The sequence below is a fragment of the Hyperolius riggenbachi genome, chromosome 7 (assembly GCF_040937935.1).
Source record: "Hyperolius riggenbachi isolate aHypRig1 chromosome 7, aHypRig1.pri, whole genome shotgun sequence".
Classification (NCBI taxonomy): Eukaryota; Metazoa; Chordata; class Amphibia; order Anura; family Hyperoliidae; genus Hyperolius; species Hyperolius riggenbachi.
This window is the reverse complement of record NC_090652.1, coordinates 104,258,443-104,277,315: the sequence shown is the minus strand read 5'-3', so window position 1 is coordinate 104,277,315 and position 18,873 is coordinate 104,258,443. Positions and strand designations below refer to the sequence as shown.

General features: G+C 47.0%; 1 protein-coding gene across 4 annotated transcripts in view; it reads right to left on the bottom strand.

Moving 5' to 3' along the window:
* Positions 1-18,873, bottom strand: part of TTYH3 (tweety family member 3) — a 191,562-nt gene that overhangs the window by 102,426 nt on the left and 70,263 nt on the right. For all 4 annotated transcript variants that reach the window (XM_068244469.1, XM_068244472.1, XM_068244471.1 and 1 more), the window contains exon 2: positions 7,636-7,805. In XM_068244469.1, the coding sequence (XP_068100570.1) occupies positions 7,636-7,805 (170 nt within the window). The remainder of the gene's footprint in view (positions 1-7,635; positions 7,806-18,873) is intronic.

Below are 18,873 nucleotides of genomic sequence, written 5' to 3'. Positions count from 1 at the left end.
TGGATTTGCTGCATGCTTGTTTCATGTGCGCGTGATTCAGGCAGGACAGATGCATGAAAAATCACAAGGACTGCCAGGCAACTGGTATAAGTAAATATAGCAGCCCCCATATCCCACTGACTTCAGGTGTCCTTTAACATTTACAATACAGTGTATTCATGGTTCAGAATTTGGAAGTGTGAGGCTCCACTGGGGAAGCCTAAGAAATGCTGCTCTGCACAGTAACAGGAAAGAAGCTATAACAGCAACAAGATGATAGCAAGTTATTGGAGTGTTACCGCACTTTGTTCCATTCTCAGGAGAAGCGTTAATTAATTTGGTTATCTAATAGCTGGCTGACTCAGAATGAGGAAACCTATTTTCAGTGGAGGGAACACCCTCTTCTGGGCTCAGCTATTCAAACGGGACGCTTCTGCAGAGTCACAGCCAAGCATGCTTTCACTTAGTAAGAAAGGCACAGAGATGTGCAGAGACCTACAGCAGCCAAGAAGAATTTTACTTTCATTGACCTGACTAGAGTCTATAATCTGATTGGTTATTAGGTTTTCCTGGACAATCATGGACCTGCAGAGTGGTACATAAGAGTTGAGCGAGTTAGCCTCAGTTACCCTTGCCTCATCCTGGTAACAATCATTTTTTAGAGATTGGGTCTATGGGAGGCCAAGCAATCAGCTCTACGCATTTCGTGAAGATAAACACTTCCTCAGGTGTTCGGTTCTTGAAGACAGTGTAAATACCCCTTGGGGTTCCCAAAGTAATAGACCCATCCCAGGACCATTATGGCAGCCCCCTCTGCTCCATCTAGGACACCATGCTTCACTGACTATACTCATTCCATTTGAAACTTGGATGAAGTATCTGTTGCCTCATAAAAATTGGATATTACCCTATACTAAGGCTACTTGCACACTAAGACGTTGTGTTAGGTGCCACGTTAAGGTCGCATAACGTGCACCTAACGCGACGCCTGGTGCTCTTCATTGTGGACGTCAGAGTGAGCCGCGTTGTGCAGCTCACTCTGGCGTCTGTGATGCCATGATGCGTACTCTTGTGCGCATGCGGCATCACGTGGTCCCGCCGGCCAATCACCTCACAGAGCGGCCGCTCCAGGAAGTAAACACTGCACATCACAACGTGCAGTGAATATTAATTAGCCATGTGCCTGGCCGCTCTCCACTCCTCCCAAACATGACTGCGCATGTGCAGACAGTCTAACACGGCTTAAGCCGCTCTAACGCCGTAGCATGCTGCACTGTCTTAAGAATGTGCAGCGTTACATGTAACGCAAGGTGGGCTGTGTGAACAGCCCACTTGTGTTACATTGCTGTGCGTTGGGGGAGCGTTACAGGCTGCACTAACATGCGCCTGTAACGTCCCTGTGTGGAAGCAGCCTTAGGGTTTCGGAATACACTCCTCGTTTCCCATCTTATTACTAAGCTGGGCTTATAAGAATTATACTACATTAATGTTTCTCACCATTGTATTATTTATTTATACAGCACTAACATATTACGCAGCGCTGTACAGAGTATATTGTCTTGTCACTAACTGTCCCTCAGAGGGGCTCACAATCTAATCCCTATCATAGTCATATGTCTATGTATGTATATATAGAGTAGTGCATGTATGCACCATTTACAGTATATGACTGTTCATTGGAGCTATGCTTAGGGGATAACCCCAAAGAAATGTGAGGAATCCAAGTGGTATATACATTGTACTCAAGAGCCGAACACCACCTGAGGAAGTGAAGTTACATCTTCACGAAAAGCGTAGGGCTGAGAGCTTGGCCTTGTTAAAAATACTTTGTCAGTAATCTAACATATAAGTTCTAATGGTGGAACGGAGGATCTGAATACCCTCATACCATATAGATTTACTACCAAAGTTTGTCTAGCTTGGTTGTGTTACAATAGTTATGCGCTCTTTATATGTATACTACATTGATCCAGGAACAGACAGTGATGGTTCCCTTGTAAAAAATGTTACTCTATTTTAATATAACTAATAACATTTCTAGTTTTAATGCTTATTAATGACGTGACTTTCTTGTGATTGGTATGGTATATCTGACTCACCCCCAAAACGCCCATAGACCCAATTTCCAATAAGAAATATTAAAGAACAATTCCAGGATGGAGTACCACCCCCCAGAGATCGATGACTTCTGGAAGTCACATGATCCCACTGTCCACGCAGATGGACAACCAAAACATGGAATCACGTTGCACCATGTGCATGTCGTCGTAATGACTGAGCAATCTTTTCAGGGACCTGCAGGAAGTTGTGTGGGAAAAAAAAAAAGGTGAAAAGCACCATTGTACGCAGTGTTTTAGCATTTGACCCTCTGATTTCAATTTGGAAAACTGATCAACAAGGTTATTTGCTTGAATGGAGCCGCTAGCATGTCTCAGGCCTGAAAAGTGATCCTTCCCATATATTCATATCCAAATCCTTTAATTCTAATGAAGGAGATAACATAGGCCAGAGTGTTCTCCATAAACAGGCTGCATGCAAAAAATGAATGTTGTTGCCTTGCATTTTCTCATTAAGAGGAACTTTAGCCAAAAGGAGGAAAAAAATAAATCAATACATTGTAAAGTAAAAAGTTAAAAAAAATAGTCTCTCTTACAAGAAATGATTGATATGTGCCATGTAATTTGTTCATGTTTTTTTGTTCTACAGTCAGCCTGCATGTCACATCATCTTTACTGGCAAACAAGAAAATACAATACATATGCACAGAGGGAGATACTGGTTGCTTGGCTATTGGAAACCACTGTCATTTCCCACAATACAACAAGGCTCACAGACAGGAAACTGTCAGGACACTGTGGGAGGGGTTTCGCTACAATATCAGGCATACAGACAACCCCCCCTTCCCCCGATGACCTATTCGAAAAAAAAGTTTAGTTCTCTCATTGGAAAGGGGGTATCTGCTACTGATTGGGATGAAGTTCAATCCTGGGTTACAGTTCCTTTTTAAGAAGGCACAATCTGCAAAGCATAGCATCCGATCAATGAACAGTTTTGAGCCTTGAAAGATGTGACTGCTGTTACTACTTCACCCAATAGGATGAGAATGGGAGCCATTTATAGGATGAGGTGTTTCCTTCTGCTAAATGAAAGACAACTTCTGGTTCTGTAACCTGACCCACCGCACCCTTTACCACAAACATGGATCCAACAGAAGAATCATCTGCAGTCTATCTAAGAAGTTCCAGTAAGGTGCATACAGAACACTCGTGACGGTAAACCGGAATCCCTTGCGTAGGTCACTGACTGACTTCCCTGTCTGGATATTCATAAAAACCTGAAACCATGCAAGGGAAAACAAAAGGCCCCTCACACACAGTAATGAGTAACAGCTGATCAACAGTAGTAGACCCGCCAAGAGGTTCTGCATGACTCATGAAAACAGTTCTGTATAGTACAGTCTGAGAAGCGCGATACTGGAGCCAGCTGTATCAGTTTTCCACAACCATGGAAAATAGGCCAGATTAAAAAGCAATTGCTGGCAACAATTGAAATCAGCCAGTGATCTGCTTATTCTATCCAGGAAACACAGTGTCTGCTAAACGTTAGAATCCCCACTCAATTTCTCCACTACAGCCTTCTTTCTGCTAGATGCTCTCCTATGGCCCATACTCACGAGGGACTTTTGTCGCCTCAACACGCGGCGCGTGCGTGTTGCGGCGACAGGTCGCCTGTGAGTATGGGCCGTCGCACACGCACGCACCCCGAACTGTCGCCCGCCGCTCATGTCGCCATGCGATTGAAACTTTCAATCGCATGGCGACAGTCGCCGCTGCCCCCCCCGCCGCAACTGTCGCTAGTCCGCGTGAGTACGCGGACTAGCGACAGCAACCTCCATGTAGGTACATGGAGCTTCCGGCGGGGGGAGGAGGAACGTCAGCGACAGCTTCCGCCTTGCCGCTGGTCCCTCTTCCGCGTGTGTACGCGGAGGGACCTGGCGAGAAGCTGTCCCCGGCCTGTCGCCCACACGCTCACGTGTGCTGGCGACAGGCCACATTTCTCGCCCGTGAGTATGGGCCTTCAATCGCATGGCGACATGAGCGGCGGGCGACAGTTCGAGGTGCGCGCGTGTGCGACGGCCCATACTCACGGGCGACCTGTCGCCGCAACACGCGCGCGCCGCGTGTTGAGGCGACAAAAGTCCCTCGTGAGTATGGGCCATAGGAGAGCATCTAGCAGAAAGAAGGCTGTGGTGGAGAAATTGAGTGGGGATTCTATTTCTCCACCACAGCCTTCTTTCTGCTAGATGCTCTCCTATGGCCCATACTCACGAGGGACTTTTGTCGCCTCAACACGCGACGCGCGCGTGTTGCGGCGACAGGTCGCCCGTGAGTATGGGCCGTCGCACACGCGCGCACCCCGAACTGTCGCCCGCCGCTCATGTCGCCATGCGATTGAAGGCCCATACTCACGGGCGAGAAATGTGGCCTGTCGCCAGCACACGTGAGCGTGTGGGCGACAGGCCGGCGACAGCTTCTCGCCAGGTCCCTCCGCGTACACACGCGGAAGAGGGACCAGCGGCAAGGCGGAAGCTGTCGCTGACGTTCCTCTTCCCCCCGCCGGAAGCTCCATGTACCTACATGGAGGTTGCTGTCGCTAGTCCGCGTACTCACGCGGACTAGCGACAGTTGCGGCGGGGGGGGCAGCGGCGACTGTCGCCATGCGATTGAAAGTTTCAATCGCATGGCGACATGAGCGGCGGGCGACAGTTCGGGGTGCGTGCGTGTGCGACGGCCCATACTCACGGGCGACCTGTCGCCGCAACACGCACGCGCCGCGTGTTGAGGCGACAAAAGTCCCTCGTGAGTATGGGCCATGAAACTTTCTATCGCATGGCGACAGTCGCCGCTGCCCCCCCCGCCGCAACTGTCGCTAGTCCGCGTGAGTACGCGGACTAGCGACAGCAACCTCCATGTAGGTACATGGAGCTTCCGGCGGGGGGAGGAGGAACGTCAGCGACAGCTTCCGCCTTGCCGCTGGTCCCTCTTCCGCGTGTGTACGCGGAGGGACCTGGCGAGAAGCTGTCGCCGGCCTGTCGCCCACACGCTCACGTGTACTGGCGACAGGCCACATTTCTCGCCCATGAGTATGGGCCATTAGGCTGCTGACCTTAAAGGGAACCTAAACTGAGAGGGATATGGAGGTTTCCTTTTAAGCAATACCAGTTGCTTGTCAGTCCTGCTGATCTCTTTGGCTGCAGTAGTGGCTGAATCACACACCTGAAACAAGCATGCAGCTAATCCAGTCTGACTTCAGTCAGAGCACCTGTGCTGCATGCTTGTTTAGGGGCTGTGGCTAGAAGTATTAGAGACACAGGATCAGCAGGAGAGTCGGGCAACTGGTATTATTGTAAAAGGAAAAACCCATATTCTCAGTTTAGGTTCCCTGTCAGTAAGAGGGATATGGAGGCCGCCATATGTTTTCTTTTAACCTCCTGGGGGATACAATTATATCGCCCAGGAGGTGGCGCAGCACTATTTTTAAAAAATTTTTATTTTTTAAATCATGTAGCGAGCCCAGGGCTCGCTACATGATAGCCGCTGTGCAGCGGCATCCCCCCACCCCCTCCGATCGCCTCCGGCATACAAAGCAAACAGGAAATCCCGTTCAGAACGGGATTTCCTGTTTGGCTTCCCCCATCGCCATGGCGACGATCGGGATGACGTCATCGACGTCAACGACGTCGTGACGTCAGAGGGAGTCTCGATCCACCCCTCAGCGCTGCCTGGCACTGATTGGCCAGGCTGCGCAGGGGGTCTTGGGGGGGGGGGGGGGGGAGCGGCACGGCACGGCGAGTAGCGGCGAATCAGCGCGGAGCGGCGGCGATCGGTATATACACGCAGCTAGCAAAGGGCTAGCTGCGTGCAACAAAAAAAAAATTATGCGAATCGGCCCACCAGGGCCTGAGAAAACCTCTGTGGCGGCTTACCCCGAGCTCAGCTCGGGATTATCCCCCAGAGGGTTAAGGCCCCATGCACACTATCTTGTCACCTTGCGGTACTCTCCCCTTCCGATCCCCCGCCACAATGGCCATTAATATCAATAAGATTGGCCACAGTACCCAGAAGTACTTTGGACGACACAGTCTGCAGTGTGTTGCCAAGCGATACTGCTTAACGCACGACTGCACTAGAGTCAAGGGCATGTTGCGATAGTGGCGCGCATAAGCAGATTGACAAAAATCCAGTAAAGTACTTCCTGTCTAGCACGGAGCAAATCACTGAGCGGGGGTGGAGCTAGCCAAATTACCCTGTTGGCGTATGAAAAACAAAATGATGCAGTGCAATGTGCACTGCACTATGTACGAAAGTCGCCTCAACATCATCAGTTGCCTGGCAGACATTGATTATTCTGGCTGTAGTAGTGTCTGAAACACACACCTGAAACGTGCATACAAATTATCTTGTCAGATTTGTATTAGAAACATCTGATCTGTATATGCTTGTTCAGGGTCTGCAGCTAAAAATATTAGAGGCAGAGGATCAGCAGGGCTGCCAGGCAACTGGTGTTTAAAAGGAAATAAATATGGCAGCCTTCATATACCTTTCGCTTCAGGTTGGACATCAATCTGAGATGTCCCAATCCTTATCTCATAGAAGAGGTTACACCCGCATAAGTGTAAGCATGTCCACATAAGAGTTTGTGAGTACCCTTAGCGGAACATCCTCTAAAAGGGTTTCCAACATGATTTTAGCATGCACCCCTTTATTAAATGACGGTTTTGGCCAAGTATCCCTTACTATGCATAACATCTCAAGCACCCACTGATGCATTTCATTTAGGAGTAATCCATTACGGTTTAGAAGTGCTTTAAAAATATCCTTGATGCATTTAGTATAAATACTTAGACTTGTTTATATTTATCATTTCGATCTGAAGACTAAAGGTGCCCCATGCATCTAGTGATATATGGGCAAGATCTACCAAGAGACAGGTCTCTCTCTGACCGATTCTGATCAAAGAGATCTGTTGGCTGCCCATACACCAGCAGACCGATTTACGATCATCTCAGCATGAATTCCCTCAGGAATCAGCCTTGTGATGCTGCCTCCGCCGCCCCTCCAAATGTAAATGTGTCCCCCGATGCCTCTGCATTCAAATCTCACCTGCTCCATCTGCAGTGACATTTCAGCTGCTCCGGGTCTCACCTGCTGCTTCCCCATAAACAGAAAAGGTGAGATTTGAACGCATGGGTCACAGGGTGTGGGTGGGTGTAAGGCACATTCACATTTCAGGGGACAGCGCCTGGGGGTACCATTGCGTGCGTTATCGCATATAAAATTAACAGCCCTTTGTAAACCAGTGAGAACCCCTCTATCGGCATTTGCCGTAAATATTGAACGCAAAGGGTTTTTTGGGGGTTTTTTTTGCACTTGTGAACTTATAAGGGGGCACACAGTACATAGGAACTGCCGTGTGCTGAAAGCACGATTCAACAGGCCTCACTTATTTCACTGTGTGAGCTCTTTATCTAGAACATGCTACTGAGTGACCTGAACCGCTGCAGTAACAGCGTTTTGATAATAACATGTTCCATATCGATGTAAACGTGACTAAGATCAGACGTGTAGTATCTACAAAGCCAGCTGCGCATCTCACCTGCAGACCAGAGTTGCGACGATCACACACCACGCAGTGCAGCAGCAATCCGCATTCGTGTTCTCTTCTGTCTTGCGATGGCGGCAGCAGAACCAAAAGGAATAGAAGAGCAGGAACAGGAGATCTAAAGCGAGGCAGGCCAGTGCAATACAGCTCAGGAGCATCAGAGACTGCAAGAGAGATAGGGAAGATCCCATTATAGCAGCACATTACCAACACAGCTTGTAAACCAAAGGTAGACACACACACACACACACACACACACACACACACACACTTTATCAAGGAACATTAAAGGACCACTCCAGCGAAAAAAGTAGGCAGTTAAAATCTGACAGAACTGATGGGTTTTCAACTAGTCCATCTCCTCATGGAGGATTATCAGGTTCTTAGTTTTCAAAAGTATTTCCTCAAAGGCAGTTGCTAAGTCTAACTGGCAAAATAGTGTGCAAGTGTAAGCAGGGAGGCTGGCTGGTATCTTACTTTTTACTCTTATTTTGGCAGCCAAACTGCCCTTCAAGAAATGCTTTTGAAAAAAAAAAGAAAACCTTGTAAACCACCCATGAGTTATGGACTAGCCCAAAAACCTGTCGGCCTGTCAGATTTTAACGGTTTACTTTTTTTCCGCTGGATTGGTCTTTTAACTGTTAGAGCAAAGTATAGGACAGCAACAATAGACAGATACCGGTGTCTTTGCAGAAAACCACGACAAACACCATAAAGGCCCATACACACGTCGGATTTTTTTTAAACGACGGGTTGTTTGGACGTCCCGTCGTTCAGACGCCAAATCGGGCATGTGTACAGTCCATCGTTCAGCTGATAAGACTGGTATTGAGCGATCCGCCAACTAGTATCAGATGAACGACGGACTGTACACGCCCGATTTGGCGTCTAAACGACACGTCGTTTAAAAAAATCCGACGTGTGTATGGGCCTTATCAGTACATAGACAATTAGTGCATCTAAGAGTGCTTTCGAGGGTGCATGAGATAAAAAGGAACAGGATATAGGGCCACTACCCATAGATTTAACTGTCTATCTGGTTGGACCCATATAACAACCTGAATTCAGCATCGGTATAGGCCAATATGTTACCATCCCAAACCTCCTAATACTGCAGCTTCCTCTGGTCATATAGAGGGAAGCAGAAAAGACAGGAAGCAAAAAGAAAAAAAACTGAAAAAAAGGGGAAGAGAAAGAGGCACAAAACAGGTAAGACACCCTCTTTAGAACCCTGTCACCCCATACCCCAAGACCATGGAATTTTAACCAATTTGAAATTATCGATTAGGTGACGGCCCATAAGGGTAGCTGATTCGAGCAGTGCAATGCTGGCCTTCGACTGATTTGTAATAGTTTTCAGCCAATCCATGTACAGTGAGTAGGAAGAATGGATCCCTCTGAGATCTACTAGTGGGTGGCTACCTTAAAGTACACCTGGACTGAGAGGGATATGGAGGCTGCCATATTTATTTATTTTTAAACAATACCAGTTGCCTGGCATCCTGCTGAGCTCTTTGGGATCAGTAGTGTCTGAATTACACACCAGAAACAAGCATGTGACTAATCCAGTCAGTCTTCCATCAGAAACATCTGATCTGCATGCTTGTTCAGGGTCTATGGCTAATGGTATTAGAGGCAGAAGATCATCAGGACAACCAGGTCATTTACACTGTTTAAAAGGAAAGGAGTATGGCAGCCTTCATATCCCTCTCAGTTCAGGTGTGCTTTTCAGCTGTGTTCTCTATCCACAATTTACACTGCTCTATAGAAGCTTTGAGAAACCACCGCACCCCGATCTGAAAATATTAACTTGTGGCCATGCTCTATCCTACTTCAGCAATGACTACATCAATGGGGTTGTCCATCACAGTAATGTGGCTTAGACGGTTGAAAACTAAAAAGTAGCCACACACTCCTCGATTTGTTCGATTCCTGGCATATTCAACCACATTGATGAAATTTGAGTGAAATCTATGCCCTATCATTTCAGAATTGAACTTCGTCCTACTCAGTAGCTGATACCCCCCCTTCCCTCAAGAAATCTTTACCTGTTCTTGAATAGGGGGTCTTTGAGGCTGATATTGTGGTGAAACCCCTCCTATAGTGTGATGTCTGGGCCATGGCCCTAACAGATTCCTGTCTGTGAACCTCATTGCACTGTGGGAAAGAATGGCTGTTTCCAACTGCCAGGCAAGCGATCACATTGTTAGTGGATGGTTTTATAAAGAATGGTGGTTAGTGTCAGGTTTTCTTTTTCATGTCTGTCAGTAGTAAAGATGATGAACCGTAGGCTCGCTGTGGATCAAACATGAACAAATTACACGGTGAGTATCAATCATTTCTTGATCCATCTTCTATTTTTTTTAACTTCTCTTAGCAATGTATCAAATTTTTTTATTTTTTTTTACTCCTACTATTCTTTTGGTAAAGTTCCTCTTTAAACTAATAGAACCACATCCGTATGCACAATACCCTGTACAGCTTGGAAAGTGTTAAGCTCTGCTGAGTGGGGTATCGAGAAGAGTGGGTGGAATTTATTATCCAACTACATTCAGCTTCTTACTAAATGCAAGCATGATAGCACCTTCAATGCTGCTGTAGGCAGTGCTGGGAACTCCTACGTATAGACACACTGTAACACGACGAGATTAGCACATGCCAAATACACTGACTCATGGGCCATTATCAGGTTTCTTGCTGTCATTCCCACCGTTATGCTATTACAGAACCATAAAAAAAATATCCATTCTACCCACTCCTTACAACCATGTTCAAGGACAGTCCCTGGAATCCACAAACAAGGCCACAAAGTTTACAAGGAGAATGCACAACACTAACAGTCGTACGCTCAGAAAATAAATACAAGGTTTTCAATCCCTCCTACATGTGTCTGGCTTATACAATTTCACCAAGCCATGGAAAGGACAGAGCATACGGTGAGATCTTAAAGGGAGACAAGCGCCACATTTGTTTTCCTGGGTTCTAATAGCTATAGGAGCTGCCATGTTCCCCCCTACCCTTCTAGCTGCCCATTATATATTCAGGGGAAGGTGTGAAGATAGAATCTGTAAACTCTTTGAAGCACAGTGTTCACTCTACCTCGGCCCCCCCAATGTGTGCAGTACAATAATTGCTGAATAGAGGCACTGCCCTTGACATGGGAGACAAGGGTTCTAATCCTGTAAGGAGATCAAGGCAAGACTCCCTAACACTGCAGGGTGGCCCCTTGAGCGCGTCCCAGTGGCTGCAGCTCTTGAGTGCTTTGAGCCTGACAGGAGAAAAGCACTATATAAATGTTCGGATTTTCAGATTTATTTATCTGCCTGAAACCTTTGTGGCCAGGAAGGCCTCGGAAGTAAGCTAATAAAACCCTATGCTAAACATGTTATGAAGTTTCTCCACTTAAAACTGCCTTGCTGAATTCTTGCCTGGAAAGGGCATCTTGGCAATTGCCTGCTCTTGTATGGGTTGTTCTGCAGATGGCCTAAAATCTGCAAATAAAAGTGTGACAGCTGGGGGTAGAAGGTGGCTCACTGTGTCGCACACTCACCTTGCAGCTTTAGGGTGTGTACACACATTCAATTTCCATTGGCCCATTTAACCACTTCCATGTAGTATGAGAGATATTACCAACACAATCTGTTCATTGTATTCAGAATGTCTTGGCCCTCATGTTAAGGTCCGTGCACAGAGATTAAAGTCAGCTGAGGCGGATGATAATTTGGCATGCATACAGCAGCCCCCGACCGCCGCCTGGCAAGCGATCCGCCAGGCAGATCAACTTGGCCAAGCAATGGCCGATACCCTCGTTCTGTGAATGCACTACCTTGTACACCTGAAATTGTCTACCTTCAGATTGCAATATCTATGGCTATCGACAAATCAGAGACAAGGTCTACAACTGCGTGTCGAGGTGCCCACGGTAGGTTAATGACGGGTTTACATGGGTTTGTATGTGAACATGTGTTGTAATCATGCTTTTTAACCACCCTGGCGTTCTGATTAAATCGCCAGGGTGGCTGCGGGAGGGTTTTTTTTAAATAAAAAAAAAACTATTTCATGCAGCCAACTGAAAGTTGGCTGCATGAAAGCCCACTAGAGGGCGCTCCGGAGGCGATCTTCCGATCGCTTCCGGCGCCCAGAATAAACAAGGAAGGCCGCAATGAGCGGCCTTCCTTGTTTTGCTTATATCGTCGCCATAGCGACGAGCGGAGTGACGTCATCGACGTCAGCCGACGTCCTGACGTCAGCCGCCTCCGATCCAGCCCTTAGCGCTGGCCGGAACTTTTTGTTCCGGCTGCGCAGGGCTCAGGCGGCTAGGGGGGCCCTCTTTCGCCGCTGCTCGCGGCGAATCGCCGCAGAGCGGCGGCGATCAGGCAGCACACGTGGCTGGCAAAGTGCCGGCTGCGTGTGCTGCACTTTATTTGATAAAAATCGGCCCAGCAGGGCCTGAGCGGCAGCCTCCGGCGGTGATGGACGAGCTGAGCTCGTCCAGACCGCTCAGGAGGTTAACTCCTATCTCGATTTGCTAGATTAAAAATGTGATTTGAGTAGAGAGTTTTTATAAGAGCAGATGAGAGGAGACATGTTTACTTCCCATTACCTTTTTTCCTTGATTGGATGGCTGTTACTTCCATTTTTTTTAAATACAGCATTGCTGCGTTAGGAGAGGAGGAGTCGAGGATTCTGTATAAGAGGACGGCTCACGTCTCCAAGCCCCGCCCTGATGAAGCTTGGTGACGTCAAGCGAAACTAGTCGGCGATTGGTCGCCTTCATCCAGCCTACTGACTGCGGACTCACCAGGCGGTGACGCACTGGGGAATTTGTTTCGGCGCGTGGAGCGCGGCGTCCTCCCAAACAAGCTGGCTGCTCAACTTGAGACCGGTGAGCGGTGTTCATGCCCGCGGATGGACTGTGATGAGCGGGCTAGCTGAGTGGAGGTGAACGCGTACTGCGGCTGATACGCTCTGTTGGTTTCTCCCAGTTGTCGGAGGTCGATCACACGCCGGACCGGATCACAACCAGAGGGGCCCCTCTTTGTGGAATACAATTGGCCTGCCTGCGCGGCTGATTCAGAATAGCCAGGTGAAGTATCACTTCTACTGCTACCAGCGACGAACATTTGGTGGTTGTGAGTATACACACGCAGCAAATATGTGTCTTTTCATGTGCCAGTCCACCTAAATGAGACATATGCACGTCTATTTGGAGGATAGCGGACATTTGCAACAGACACCCGTGTGTGTCTAAAAACCTAGGCTGCTTTTTGTCTTTCTTCTCCGCAGGCGGACTCATCCTACTGCCAATTCTATTGCCACTCATGGGGTACCCCGTTAATATCTGGTTGTGTATGGTGTGATGTATGTCAGCATGGTGTGGATATTGGCAAGGTTTTAATTGACAACAGCGCTGTTGCTTTTATAGCTCTGTGTGCTTTTTTTCCAGTTAGTTCTGCAATATGTATAATTTATAGGTCAATAAAGTTTTTTCCAATTTGCATACACCGTTGAGTCCTAAGGAGCCCTTTGTCAATTTGAATTGTACCCACAATAAGGTTCAGGACCACTGCCGAATGTGGTAAAGGTGATGCTTATCCTATTCACTTATGTCCCTACCATTTCCCCTTACCCGATCCCCTGTGAACAAGGTCTACAACTGACTGGCAAACAATGAATGCTTGCTATAGACAGCACATGTGTCATAAGCTAGGTAGCAAACTAAGAGAAGAAAGGGTGGGGTAGAATATAGTATGCACAATGTAATTTTATTGCTAAGGTGCCATCTGATTTGTTTGGTAATGGGACACACGCTATTGAGCACTATACTTGGCCGGGTCGGTCTTTAAGAATAGTCTTGGCCAATAATCCAGTATGTGTTCAGGAATCCCGATTCGCCTAAAGATCAGTCTGATGAATTCTTAGCCATGATGCTCGACTGACCCCCCCCCCCCCCCCCCTCACTCCGCCCACCAGAAACCATTCCATCACCCGTAGCACATTGTCCATCTCCCGCTCCATAGCGAAAAGTGACATCATTTACAACTGCAATATAGATCTACTTCATTGTTTGCATTAACCCAGCTTAAGGAAGGAGAACGCAAAACATTTTGAATACCGCAAAACAAAACAAAAGAAAATGAGAACAGAATGCAATCAATCATTTTCCCAGCCAAGAAAATCTGTAGGATAATAAAAAATGTTTTTTTAAAAAATGGACAAGTAGGTAAATATTTACACTATGAGTCTTCATATCAATGGGTACCGGCAATAAACCAGTAATGAATGATGTTACATTTACTTACATTGAGCTCAGAGTGTGGGATAGGAAGAGAAGAAAAAAAAGGCTCATAACAGAAATGTTATATACAGCTAGGCCAGAAGCCTTTACTTCCAGCATGAAAGCCACCCAGCAGGAATTCTCTCTCGAACTGCAGCTGTGCTCCCCCAGCCATAACCCAAACCACTGGGCGCAAAAGTAAAAGCTCAATACTTTAAAGTGGACCTGAACTCTGGCACATGACCGAAGGAAAACAGTGAGAAATGCACCCTGTATGCATTTAGAGTTTACCCTGTCTAATTCCCCCTCATCTGTGACTAATCATGAGTGTAATTTGATCTCTCAGTTGTGTCAGCTGGCAGCCTCGACAGAGCAGCTGATTTGTAAACACAGGATGTTAACGCTAGGTCTGCTTCCATGAAAACTGGAAGTAGACACACTGAAGATTTATAGCAGGATTTGTATTCGCTGTAAGAAATGGTTTTAAATGTTATTATGCGGTTTCTTATCTTTAAAGGAGTACTATCGATTGAAACTACTTTTTATTTTAATACTCTATATTAGTGTACACATTACCACTAGTGCTAAGGGCACTTTATTTATTCACCCAGGTCTCTCTCCCTCTATTTCTGCTTAAAAATTCATTTCTCACACAGCTCATAGTAGTTTGGGTCACCCTGAGCTGCTTGGTTACTCTGTCACACAGCTCACAAATATATTTCACTGTGTCACTCACAGCATGCAGGAGACATGAGGAGAAATAGGCTGATCTGAGGTGGTAACAGGTAACTAAATGAGCTGGAATATTGCTGGAATATAACAAGCTATACCAGGAGTCTGTGTTTACACTCAGACTGGCTGCCTGCTTAAGGCGATTCACTCCAGGCTGCATCCACTTTACAAGCTGCTGAGAGGGGCAGACCACTGTCTACAATTAGCATTATTAGTATCTTTATCAGTCAAGAGAAGCAAAGATAATAAACACACATTGCTAGAATCTTTAACCCCTTACCACCATATCAATAAGATTCTTTCAGCAAGGTGATAATTAAACTATAAACTGAGGAGTTGATAGCAACTCCCCTGTGCAGACATGGTCTTAGCCCTCTGGGAGCTCAGTATACATTTGTATCCAACACTGACGCCAAAACTGAGGGAGGATTTTACAGCTGAGAGGAACAGCTGTGTGAGGAATCAAATTGCTCCTAGTACTTGTCCTAATGTGTGCTACAACATACAGCAGTGGTTCCCAACCTTTTTGGAGTCGTGACACATCAAACCAAACGTTCAGATCTCCGTTACACGTAGACTAAATGCATGCAATGAGAGACAGCGTTTCCCCACTAAATGCACATAAGAGACAGCGTTTCCCCACTAAATGCACATAAGAGACAGCGTTTCCCCACTAAATGCACATAAGAGACAGCGTTTCACCAGTAAATGCACGTAATGAGAGACAGCGTTTCCCCAGTAAATGCACATAATAAGAGACAGCTTTTCACCAGTAAATGCACATAATAAGAGACAGCTTTTCACCAGTAATTGCACATAAGAGACAGCTTTTCACCAGTAATTGCACATAAGAGACAGCTTTTCACCAGTAAATGCACATAATGACAAACAGCTAGTTGTCCCCAGTATATGTAGCCAGGGATATATGTGCCCAGTATATGTAGCCAGGGATATATGTGCCCAGTATATGTAGCCAGGGATATATGTGCCCAGTATATGTAGCCAGGGATATATGTGCCCAGTATATGTAGCCAGGGATATATGTGCCCAGTATATGTAGCCAGGGATATATGTGCCCAGTATATGTAGCCAGGGATATATGTGCCCAGTATATGTAGGCAGGGGTATATGTGCCCAGTATATGTAGGCAGGGGTATATGTGCCCAGTATATGTAGGCAGGGGTATATGTGCCCAGGATATGTAGCCAGGGGTATATGTGCCCAGGATATGTAGCCAGGGGTATATGTCCCCAGTATATGTAGCCAGGGGTATATGTCCCCAGTATATGTAGGCAGGGGTATATGTCCCCAGTATATGTAGGCAGGGGTATATGTGCCCAGTATATGTAGGCAGGGGTATATGTGCCCAGTATATGTAGGCAGGGGTATATGTCCCCAGTATATGTAGGCAGGTGTATATGTCCCCAGTATATGTAGGCAGGTGTATATGTCCCCAGTATATGTAGCCAGGGGTATATGTCCCCAGTATATGTAGTCAGGGGTATATGTCCCCAGTATATGTAGTCAGGGGTATATGTCCCCAGTATATGTAGTCAGGGGTATATGTCCCCAGTATATGTAGGCAGGGGTATATGTGCCCAGTATATGTAGGCAGGGGTATATGTGCCCAGTATATGTAGGCAGGGGTATATGACCCCAGTAGATGTAGGCAGGGGTATATGACCCCAGTATATGTAGGCAGGGGTATATGCCCCCAGTATATGTAGGCAGGAGTATATGTCCCCAGTATATGTAGCCAGGGGTATATGTGCCCAGTATATGTAGGCAGGGGTATATGTCCCCAGTATATGTAGTCAGGAGTATATGTCCCCAGTATATGTAGGCAGGGGTATATGTCCCCAGTATATGTAGGCAGGTGTATATGTCCCCAGTATACGTAGGCAGGTGTACATGTCCCCAGTATATGTAGGCAGGTGTATATGTCCCCAGTATATGTAGGCAGGTGTATATGTCCCCGGTATATGTCCCCAGTATATGTAGCCAGAGGTATATGTCCCCAGTATATGTAGCCAGGGGTATATGTCCCCAGTATATGTAGCCAGAGGTATATGTCCCCAGTATATGTAGGCAGGGGTATATGTCCCCAGTATATGTAGGCAGGTGTATAGGTCCCCAGTATATGTAAGTAGGTGTATATGTCCCCGGTATATGTGCCCAGTATATGTAGCCAGGTGCCCCCCCCCCCCCCAGGAGGAGAGAGCGAGGGAAGGAGAGCGGCACCTCATGGTGCTCTCCCTCCCTCGCTCTCTCCTCCGGAACGAAGTGCGGTGGCTGGCAGAGGGGCGGAACTTACCTTCCGTGTCTCTGCCCCGTCTGGTCTCGTCGCCGGCGCGGGATGGTTTGCCACTACTCTGGCCTGATCCAGACCAGAGCAGCGGCTGCAGAACCAGAACTTCCGGCCGGCGCTTGGAGCGACACGGAAGGTAAGTCCCGCCTGCTGCCAAGCACCACCACACTTAGTATCGGAGGGGAGAGCGAGGGAGGCAGAGCACTCTAAGGTGAGAGAAGGGGGGGGGGGGGAGATGGCCCCCTTCTCCGCCGCTGCCCACAGCTCTCCCTCCACTGCGCTGTTCCCCTCCAACAGAGCCGCGACACATACCCGAAGCTGCCGCGACACATGTATGTGTCGCGGCACATGGGTTGGGAACCACTGACATACAGAATTTAAAAATAAATGCATACATCGATAGTATTCCTTTAAGAGCAGAGAGTGAGAGTTCTGAGTTAAGGTCTGCTTCAATTTGTGTCACAGACTGTAGTCACATGACTGTGTGCTGTTCCTTGTTCCCCCCCTAGTAGATGCAAGGCAGTGACAATAGTCACAGTTCTCCATAGGAAGGGGTGTAAGTTACCTAAGGTGCCACCCAAGGCCCTATAGTAAGGGAAAGGCCCAGCAGGTTACCTAAACTCAGCTACACACTACTCAGAGCCTTAGAATGGTGCTACCGGCTATACAAAAGCCAAACCTCTGTGCTTATATCATTACAGTGATTTGTACTCATGCACAAGTCCTTTTGGATGCAAGGACCTCTCCATCCTAAGGGTTAATATTATCAATGCAATAAATCAACAAAGCAATAGGGAGTGTGCAGGAAGCAATGCATGTTACTTCCTACTTTGTGCAGGCTTTGGTCACATTGAGATGAACAAAGTACAAGGCTTTATGCTACATACAGTATATACAGAATTCCTGTTGCCAAGGTCACTTGCAAGTTTAGCCCCAAAAAAAACACAAAAACATACAGCTGCTGCAGACTGGGGTTAAGGTCAGTTTTACATATGAGGTGTGCATTAGCAGTGCGATTCCCCATCACACAAAATGCCCCAAGATATGACCCTGCGGCGGAGTGCCCCAACAGGGTCATATGCATATCGCTGCTCACCCCCTGGTTGCCCTGCGCCCAGTGACGTACTTTCTCCGGGACAGGAAGTATGTCACAGACTCCTGGGTTTCCCCGTTGTATTCTTGGCGTTCTGCAGCACTGCGGAAGACTGCCGGTGACTGCAACTCTGTAAAGGTGCCCATACACTCGTCAGATTGGCAGCAGATAGATAAGAAATGCATCTGATGGTCTATCTGATGCGTTTTTAGAACATTTTTTACCAGGATAGAATTCCAACAGATTTCAGTTTGAAATCTATTGAAATTCGATCTGATGGCATTTTTTTGCCATCAGATTTCCATTAAGGCCAATGCAAACTGATAAGCAATCTCATCAGATCGACCTAAATTTTCCACCCTGCAAGTTCGATGGAAATCCATCAAAATCGATCGAAATCGGCCGTCGATCGGTCGATTGGCCAACCGATTTGCAATCGATTGATCGATCGATCGGGATCGATCGGTCGGCCAGAAAATCGGCTGAGTGTATGGGCTGCTTAAGGCAGACAAACACAAGCCAATCTTTTAAACAGATCAATAAAGATGGCACCCAGTGCCATTAGTATTCAATTGACAAACACACACTGATCAGTGCGGGGGAAGAGATACCATACAAAAGCTCCAAATCCAATACATTTGCTTTGTACTGCATCTGCTGGGACCAGATCTAATAATGAGTGGGGAAAGTTGGTAAATGGTTGACACCTGATACATATTGATTGACGATTTACCACAATAGCATAGCATATATATACTGACTCTTCTCTAAAAGATAAGCATCAGCATACTAACCTTTAAAGAAAACATTTGTTACAGCTGA